The 9,381-nt window shown below is 50.0% G+C and overlaps 1 protein-coding gene across 1 annotated transcript; it reads right to left on the bottom strand.

The window, feature by feature from the left end:
* Nucleotides 1-254: 254 nt before the first annotated feature.
* ALDH2 (aldehyde dehydrogenase 2 family member) lies at nt 255-8,079 on the bottom strand. The gene is made up of 13 exons (XM_065851230.2): nt 7,917-8,079; nt 6,867-6,971; nt 5,947-6,087; nt 5,592-5,671; nt 5,342-5,453; nt 4,352-4,480; nt 3,791-3,904; nt 3,308-3,410; nt 2,460-2,644; nt 1,952-2,116; nt 1,492-1,649; nt 1,086-1,200; nt 255-749 (listed from the first exon to the last, which is right to left on the bottom strand). Exons 1-13 carry the CDS (start codon nt 8,043-8,045, stop codon nt 717-719), a joined length of 1,569 nt encoding a protein of 522 aa, XP_065707302.1. The 5' UTR covers nt 8,046-8,079; the 3' UTR covers nt 255-716.
* Between the last annotated feature and the right edge of the window lie 1,302 nt (nt 8,080-9,381).

Genomic DNA, 9,381 nt, shown 5'->3' with positions numbered 1-9,381 from the left:
GCCCGCTCCCTGAGGCACAGCGCACCCTCAGCGCCCCTCCCGCTGCTTTGTTGTTGTGGTACCGCCACCTCCGCTGGCTTTGCTGGGGACAGTTAGACATCGGGCTTATTTTACCGTTAAGGCAGCACAGAAAAATCAGAAAGACTCTTCAAAATTCCTTGAGACAGAGTAATTGACGTGTAGAAGAAAATAAACTTCTGCTTGTACTTGAGCTCCTGCTCCACTGACTGACACAAACTCCAGCAACTGTAGGGTTAGCATCTCTGAGAAAATAATGTTTATTTTGAGTAGATACAGTGAGAAAAGCCCAGAACTTTCCCCTCACAAACAGAGGCTGAGAGGTTGGTCACTGAGCCTCAGTTCACTTTGTGTACAGAAGAGGGACCAATTATTATTAATTAATATCAAACCTACTGCCCACCAGACAAGCACAGACATGATTTCTTGAAAAAAAGTGTTTTCCTCAGATACAGGCGCTACAAGAATACAACCATGTAACGCAATAGTACTCGATTGTATTTGGTGTTTTAAAAAGATAAAGCCAAGTGATATTTTTTTAACAAAAGCTCCTTCAGGCACCTTGTAAAGAAACATTACTTAACAAAGAGTTACATGTTTTCCACCTAAGTTTTGCGCGCCTTAAGCAGAAGTTTCTTTGCTTTGTATCTCACGAAGCTGCGCAGGCATTTCCAGACGTGCGGAAAGGCTGCTGTCCTCTAGGAGTTTTTCTGTGGGATTTTGATCGTCACCTAGAAGAAGAAAAGAAAAGCGATGAGTTATTTTCCTGGAGACAGTGTTCACATTATTGGCTTGAAGACCGAGAGGCAGCAGCGTCCATTTGACAGCTCTTCTGCATCTCTTTACAGGAAATTACTCAGCCTGCAGTGCCGGGATTGCCCAACACCGGCACCCAAGGGCGTATGGACTTGAGAGCAGCGTTAAGTGCTGGGGGTCACTGCTCAGATCCCCCCTCTTAAGTGATGTTCATCTGCCAGTTTGTACTCTCCCCTTGCAGCTCCCAGGCCAGACTGCACCAACAGGCACAAACACACTCTGGAGATGCCCTTGGACGCAGGGATACTCACATTTTTCACCTCTACATACGCCTCCAGACCATATTCTCCCAGCTCTCGCCCATTCCCAGAAGCTTTGTAGCCGCCAAACGGGGCTTGCGCACCAAACACGTCGTAGCAGTTTATCCTGAAATGGAAACCAAGAGTTAAACACCAGTAGTTTCAGAGCTGATTAATGGAAGTGCCAGCTGTGTTACTGCATTTCTTTTTCCCCATCCCTTTCGTTAATCCACAGCGGGACCATGGAAGCTTAATCTACCTAAATTTTACCAACAGATAGTGTTACAGCTGAAGGTCTGACACTACATTCAGTAAAGCGCATGTTAAAATTGGATCCGAAGTAGAGGAAAAAGAGCAAACTTAGCAAGAAACAAGGAAGCTTCCAGCAGCTCAGGGAGAGGGAAGTGGTGTGGCTCACCAAACTGTTCCAGCTCGCAGGCTCTGGGACACATAGTTTGCTTTGTCAAGATCCTTCGTGAAAACTGCGGCTGCCAGACCATACTTGGAGTCATTTGCTCTCTCAATGACTTCCTCGATTGTTTTGAATTTCAGAATCTGCATGACCGGCCCAAATATCTGTGAAATCCAAACAGAGCATGTGAAAATCTGTGAAAACTGATCACGAGGGAGGCTGTGGTTGATGCCGGAGTTAGGTAGTATGGTAGAAGTCAAATAGGACATTGAAGTATCACTTCTCATATTATGAAAAGGTCAGGATATAATCTAGAAGGAAGTTTGATGTGGTAACTTTCTAACAAGCACCGAGTTTCACAGTTCATGAATGTCCACTGGTTGTAAAGCCATGTTTTTTTCCATCAGAGGGGCAAAATGCTGAAGAGGTGAGAGGTGGACAGACAGACAGACGCCGCAGGTCTCACCTCCTCCCTGGCGATCGTCATGTTGTCCTGCACGTCGCCAAAGACAGTTGGCTGGATGAAGAAGCCTCTGTCCGCAGCAGCGCTGCCACCACACAGCAGTTTGGCTCCTTCTCGCTTCCCAGTGCTAATGTAACCCAGGATCTTCTTAAACTGCTCCTCGTCTACCTGCGAGCCACAGGGACACAGATCAGCTTCAGCTTTACTGGGGCTAAAAAAGGACTTGACTACTACCAGCTGTGCCTGCGACTGTGCCCTGGCAATTCCTCATTCCAACAGACTGCCACACCAGCTTCCAAAGGAGACTATGAGTTTGAAATGCCAGGTTTTGGAGTAATCAGAATGGTTAATTAACTTCTCCCTCCTGCACAAGAAAGGAGATAATGGGCACAGTTCAAAGGAGGTTAATCAAGAGACCGAAAATTCCTTTAGTTCTCATCTACTGATGCAAAACAACTCAAGGTTAGAGCAATTGCAGGAGATAACGGTTCAGGACGTTTCCTGCTCTTACCTGAGGCCCCTGTTCAGTTTTAAAGTCAAATGGGTTTCCAACCACCCTGGCCTTGGCCTTCTCAACGCTCCTCTCCACAAACTCATTATATATATCCTCCTGGACATATGTTCGGGATCCAGCACAGCAGCACTGTCCTTGGTTGAAGAAGAGGGCAAAATGGGCTTGGTCCACAGCCCAGTCCACTGAGATCGGGGAGAGGAGAGAAAACAAGTCAGCAAACGGAACCAGAGCCAGTAAGTGACTTATTTTGAACTTGAACAACTGTCGTGCAGACTGCTGAACATCAGTGACACACAGTCCCCTCAGCTGACAGGCATTTCCCATGCTTTTGAAGTTACGTTCATGTTTAATTAGTATGAGGGTTTATTAAAGCACCTCATGCTAGAGAAAAAAAATATCTGAGGCAGATCACAGTTCTTATTTTGGATCTAGAAGATTCTTCTTCCTTACTGCTAAATAAAAGGAGTATCTTGGCTCATCAAGACCAAAAATGAGTCTATATGCAAGGGATGAGGGAACCAGAACTTCTCAAGACTGAAAAAGAGTGGTACCCGCGAAGAGAAAGAAATGAAAACAAAAATGGAACTAAGACTGAAGGAAGATACTAAAACAATTCTTATTTGTTGATAACTGAACTTCACAGCGCTGAGGAAGACGTGGGAGTGAAGCAGCACAGAGATACAAACGCAGCAGCTACAGCGGGAGGCACAGAGACCTTTTGGGGGAAGAACAGCCAGGTGGTGTCCAAGCCAGACGTTCCCACCACGCAGGGGAGGGTTTGGGTACAGAAAAAGCAACAGATCTGGAAAAGGGGCAGATAAAATCTGAGGCTGGCGGGTGCTTACTGTCTGCGTCGGACATAATGATGTTGGGACTCTTCCCGCCAAGCTCTAGCGTCACCCTCTTGAGGTTACTCTCTGCTGCTGCCTTCTGGATCAGGTGCCCGACCTGTATGGTGGCAAGAACGAGCACTTGGAATTAACTCCTCCACAAAGCAACACCTGGCAGGGTGGCTGGATTCACATCTCAGACAGTGATTTAATCATAATCCCTTCCTTGTCATGACTTTAAGGGAATAACTGAGGTCTGCCCAGAGTTTCAGCTCTCATAAGACTCAATTCAAGGAAAACAATAGGAAGAATTCTAAAGAAGGCACCTAAAGAGTCTTTTGTAAAGTAAAAATAAATGTCACCCCCTGAAGTCAGCTGTATTTTTTAAAAAAGATGGATAGAAGGCAAGACACCTCCAGTATTTTTTACAGAAAAGGTATTAAAGGAATGAGATATTCTCCGCATCCCAAGGGCTGAAAGCGGAAGGTCCTCCCTTACCTCTGTGGAGCCGGTGAAGGCCACTTTATCAACATCCATGTGGGAGGAGATGGCAGCACCGGCCGTGGGCCCGTAGCCAGGGATGATGTTCACCACGCCGGGTGGGAATCCAGCCTGACGGTTTGCAGCAAGAAATTCCTTTTACTGGTCAAGGATTTCACCTCCCCTCGCCTGTTAATAACTCCTCAGGAGGCCTCCCACGAAGAACAGAGCCCTTGCAACTTCACTTTAAATTTCCCAGTTCTTTAGTGTTCAGTTCACAAAAAACAGGACAACTTCCCACCCCATGCCCTAAGCATAGTTTGGAGTTATATATCTAATCACCCTGAAGTTATTTAACTGACTTCAAAGAGTCCTTCCCTAATCAAGCTTTATCTCAGCTGCACACAGATTGATAAGGACAAGGGCTTTTTTTTTTTCTTGCTGAATCAAATGCTAAGATACCCAAGACAATCCCGGCTTTCTTCTGATCAGACAGCCCTTCTCTCCTCCTGTCACAAGCCCTCCGCAGCTCCCCAGTTTGGCTGCATCCCACCGCACTCCAGCAGCCTTTTCACTCACCTCTTTGACCAAATTAGCCACATAAAGAGCGCTCAGGGGGGTTTGCTCCGCCACTTTCATCACAACCACGTTCCCAGTCGCCAGGGCAGGCCCCAGTTTCCATGCTTGCATCAACAGTGGGAAGTTCCACTGAAAAACAAGGAGGTATTTGCTTGTCTGAACTTGAAAGTTTCCAATTAAACAGTAAATGACCAGTGAGCTTCATTCAAATCAGCTGCAGTAGCTCTGGAAGCAGCTTTTGATCCTTCCCCAGCTGCTCTTCAACGTGCGGCTCCTTTTCCAGCGCTGCCTCCTCCTTGTCCAGGAAAACCCTACTCAGAAGCACGAGGTCTCCCAGTACCACTGCAAAACCCTAACTTTTTTGCAATTAATCTTTACTGACAGTTTAACAGTTAAATGCTCTTTAGAGGTGTTTTGAAATAAAGCCTGTTTGCAATGACAGAGCAGTGCACAAAGACCTGCAAGGCGTTTACGCTCAGTTCTTGCTCAATGCAAATATGACAAACACACAAATGCAGCGTGCAACAGTGGGAATCTGGCTGCTCCTACCAAGAGGTAACAGCATCCACGGATCACTGCGTACGCATGGCTTTGCTGCTGACAAACCACCTTGCTGTACTTGCTACCAGGTACCAAAAAAAGATCATGTACATAAAACTGAATTTTGCACACAAACTCTATTTCCTCATCACACAGACTTTTGGTTTTAATGCTAGGTAGCAGTTTAAACTTGATTGTGGTTCTGAGCCAGGCAACTCCTATGAAGGCGTTTAATTTTTTTTCTCCAGCAGATACAAAACAAATCTTACTCACAGCCCATGAAAGCAACAGTTCTGTACTGCCAGAGCAAAGTAACAGCCCTTCCGGCTGGTGCAAGCAGAACTTTCCTCATCACTGGAGGAAGCAGTGGTTAGTAACAGATAATAACTTGCATTTTCAGACAACCATTTGTGCTAACACCGAATTCCTGAAACACCACGCTTTACTTACCGGGATTATCTGTCCACAGACCCCCACCGGCTCGTGCCTTGTATAACAGAAGAAGTCTCCGTCTAACGGGATGGTTTTGCCGTGGAATTTATCCGACCAGCCTGCAAAGTATCTGGCAACAATAAACTTTTGGTCATTGAATGTAAAATAGTAAGACTCCTGTCACCAGAAAATAAAAGATACTTCCTCCAGCTGGTTGCTTCATAAAGCTCATACCAACATTGTGCTGTCCTGGAGCCTCCACACCTACCTTAGACACTTGACAACCATGTCCAGATCCACCAGGTAGGAGATGGCGTACGGTTTGCCGTTATCCAGAGTCTCCAGTGCCTGCAAAACACAGTGAGACCGTCTGAAGAGCGAGGTGGGGAAAGTCACGCATACAGATTTAGATTTGATTCTCAAGTTTGCGATTCTGATCAGTCCTGCCTGTTGGACGTTTTGTTTTCGTTTTCCCAAAACAACTTCCTCATCCTTCATAGGTCTCTCTCCCAGTTCTAGCGAAAGTCCCTATTGCACCCGAAGGGCACAAACCCCCTGTTTCTGCCTCGCTCCCCTTGTAGTCAGGGGTGGCAGCAGAGCTCAGCCACAGAGCAGGTACGCACCGCCAGGTAGGCCCGGTCCCTCTCGATCAGGTCCGCAAGACGATTCAGCAGCTTCCCCCGATGAGAAGCGTCCATCCTCCTCCAAGGCGAACCCAGCTGGAAAGCGGCCCTGGCAGCCTTAACGGCCTTCTCCACATCTGCCTGCAGAGGAATTTGGGCAAGAGGGTGAGGAAGGAGCAACTCTGACACTTGCTCAGGATTTGATTTCACCAGCGCGGTCTGAAGGTGTTTTTTTTCCTTGATCAAATACCAATAATCCATTGTTTTCTCCTGTCAGGGCAGTAACTTGTTTCTAGTCGGTTCTCTGCTCTGAGTCACTGAAATGCTCTTGCCAGGACAAGCAAAGAGCAAAGGGTTTCCCTCGCTCACCCTCCCGTGGGGAACACCAACAAGTTTCCAGACTGTAGGAAGAACCTGGAATTGCTGGGAAACACCTCAGCCTTGCCCAGCCTCCCAGGAGGGCCTTGCATATGGCACAGGATGATTCCATTATTTTTCACCATCTCTTTTGCTTTTTTTAACTCCCAGGGCTGGGGACAGTTTCCCCTGGCAGAAAGGGGCTGTTCAGGTGAATCCCAACCTTTTGTCTCCTCTGTCACCGTGACTGGGTGACAGCACTCAGGGGACTGCAGAGGTGTCTGCCTTCAGCCCCAGCTCCGCTGCACACCACATCCATTCCTCTCCACCCGTTCCAGTCCCAGCTTGCCACTGCTAAGAGGCAAAGCCAGAGGGTTTTTCTGGAAAGCAGCAGTTGAGGAGGAGCACAAGCAGCACTCAACGTGGTATTAGTGTGGGTCAGACGCTTACTGCTGCACACACGGCACTTGGAGGAGCTGCCGAGGCGAGAGTTGATTGTTCTTTCGCAGTCCCCATGTACCTGCTCACGCAGAAAACAAACCGATCTCATCAACAAAACTTACCTTATCGCCCTCGGCAACCTGGCAGATAACTTCTCCTGTTGCCGGATTGATAGTAGGGAAAGTTTTCTTACTGACAGCATCGTGCCATTCATTGTTTATGAAAATCTGCAATGAAAAAGCAAAGCAGTGTTTAAGGCTTAGAGCCAGACCTAGGTAAAATCAGCAGGAGGGTTAGTTGTTTGATGGCTTCTTCACAGGCTGTTTAGTTAAAAGAGACCCAACTTGTGTGGGCTCCAAAACTGCCACAACATGAAGGAGATATTTTAGTGTAAAAGTAGACAGCAAAAGATACAGCTTCAAGTTAATAAAAAGAATTAACATCTCAGGAAACAGCACATGAATAAGAAGTGGTTCCCGTCTCAGTAGGTCCCTGGACGCTGGAGCTGCACAGGGACAGTGGGAGCCTCGGGAGGTTGGACAGCAGGAAGACACTTCACACACAACCCATCCAGTTGATTTTGTACACAGCACTAGAGCTTTTGCAGCATTTCCCTGATTAACTGATTCTGAAACCAAACCAGGTGCCAACAGCAGCTTTTCACCAACTCTTTCTTTCCCCGTAAGGCTGAATTTGTTTTTCTAGGTCCGTGGCAAGAGAACGTCAGCACCAAGATCACAGTGCTCGCCCAGAAGTTGCTGAACACTCGCCAAGGGCCTTGGCGTGGCCGCTGGGAAGGAGCAGCTTGGGAGAGGAACGCTGGATCCCCATCTGCACCTCGCCCAAGGCATCGGGCGGTGTTTTCCTCAGGGCACAAGGTCGAATCCATGCAGATAACCAGCACCAAGCCAGGCACCTTCCCCCCCCTCCGCATTTGCTGAAAAACGTCGGGGATGGGGACAGAGCAGGACACAAGCCCTGTGTCTCCCTGCAGCTGCTGCACCCACACTTGTTTTTTCCCAAGCGGGTTTCCTGCAGCCCCGGGCATCGGGCCCGAATGTCCGCCCGGCTCCGCGTTACCCCGGGACGTCCCCAGCCCAGCACCAGCCCCGCACCCCGGAGACGCGCTCCCCACGCCGCGGGGACGGGACCGGCCCCCGGCGCAACCCTACCTTGTTATAGGCGATGTCGGGCCGCGGGTTGGGCGCCGGGATGGGAGAGGCGGCGGCGGCCGAGAACGGTGCCCCGAGCCGGGCCGGGCCGCGGCAGAGCCGGGAGACGCAAGCGGCCGCTCGCAACATGCTGCGCTGCGCCGGGGCGGGGAGGGGCGCGGCCCCCGCTCCTCCGCCCCGCTCCTCCAACGGCCCCGCTCCGCCCCCGGCCCCTTCGGCTCCTCCCGCCCGGCCCGGCTAGGCTCGAGACGGCACGGCTGGGTTCGGTCTGGCCCGGCTAGGCTCGGGACGGCACGGCTAGGCTCGGCCTGGCACGGCGAGGCTCGGTCCTGTCCACATCAGCACAACCCGAGTCGAAGCGGGTGGCACGGTGGTGGTTCCTGCAACTGCAGGTCTCTGGGCATGTCCCTTGGGAGTGGGATATCAGCATAATTTCAAGGAGGAACCACAAAGCCCAGAGAGACCAAGCAAGACCCCATAGATATCGAGCAGGACTCGATCAGGCTGCGTGTCCTAAATCAGCTGAAATGAAATCCTCTTGCACAGGATCTCAGCCTCTCTCATCGCTGGCCGCCCATATCCCCAAAGGGTGACTAATTCCCTGTTGTGCCCCAAACCATGGCTCTTGGGTGGCCCTTTTGGAGGCAGCACTCGTGAGGACTGCTGCTTTTGCTCCTCTTGAGCAGGACCCTTCCCCACGGCTTCGCAGGCAAACCCAGTAGCACTAAAACCACACATGATGGAGGAAACACCTTCATGGCAGCCCCAGCTCTCGGCCTTAAACTCTAAGCCTGGCAATAAAGGCTTGGGCTTGAGCCTGGCCTGAAAGATGGTGGGAGGTGCAAAGACCAGGTGCTGGCTCAGAAGCCATCCCAACAGTCTGGGCCAGGCACATCCAGGCTCAGATGTGGGCTCCCTCCCCCTTCCACAGCAGAGCCAAATGCGGGATGTGTAGGTAGAATTTCACCCTGGAGCCTGCGAGAAACCCAAGCTCAGGTTACAGCTTCCCTACAGCACCATGGTCCTTGTACCCCTGAGAGCAGGGATGTGGTGGCCATCCTGGGCAAATGGACGTGGCCTTGAGAGAGTGGGCTGTGAGGCTGCACCGCACCGGAGAAACCGGAGAAGAATTCAAAGAAGTATGCCCATCACTTTAATATTGAATTAATACTAGATTACACATGAGGAGCCCAGGAACTCCCGATTGTTCTCTTCTCGCTGCTGGTCTCTTCTCCCCAAAGAAACACAGGGAGACCCACTGCAGTCAGGGGACACTGGAATCCTCCCAGTTCCTCACAGCTCCAGGGGCCAGCCAAAGTCGTCCCTGAAGCCAGGAGTCCTCAAGGACCTCATTCAGTTCCTGCACCACTGATTGGAGCCCTTCTAGAGCCTGCAAGCAGCTGGAGGTGTTGCGCTGAATGAGGAGAGACACCTTGCTCCATTATCTTTATTCCCAAAATCAAGT

The sequence above is a fragment of the Patagioenas fasciata genome, chromosome 17 (genome assembly GCF_037038585.1).
Source record: "Patagioenas fasciata isolate bPatFas1 chromosome 17, bPatFas1.hap1, whole genome shotgun sequence".
In the NCBI taxonomy this organism is placed as follows: domain Eukaryota; kingdom Metazoa; phylum Chordata; class Aves; order Columbiformes; family Columbidae; genus Patagioenas; species Patagioenas fasciata.
This window is presented reverse-complemented; position numbering and strand designations above follow the sequence as displayed.

What these genes read in the sequence shown, in the direction of transcription:
- ALDH2 (XM_065851230.2), bottom strand. Translation starts at nt 8,045, where the DNA reads ATGTTGCGAGCGGCCGCTTGCGTCTCCCGGCTCTGCCGCGGCCCGGCC. An exon ending in GGGACCGGGCCTACCTGGCG is followed by an intron (nt 5,672 to 5,946) that starts GTGCGTACCTGC and finishes TGTGTTTTGCAG; the next exon opens with GCACTGGAGACTCTGGATAA. An exon ending in CTGCGAGCTGGAACAGTTTG is followed by an intron (nt 1,201 to 1,491) that starts GTGAGCCACACC and finishes TTTCCATTTCAG; the next exon opens with GATAAACTGCTACGACGTGT.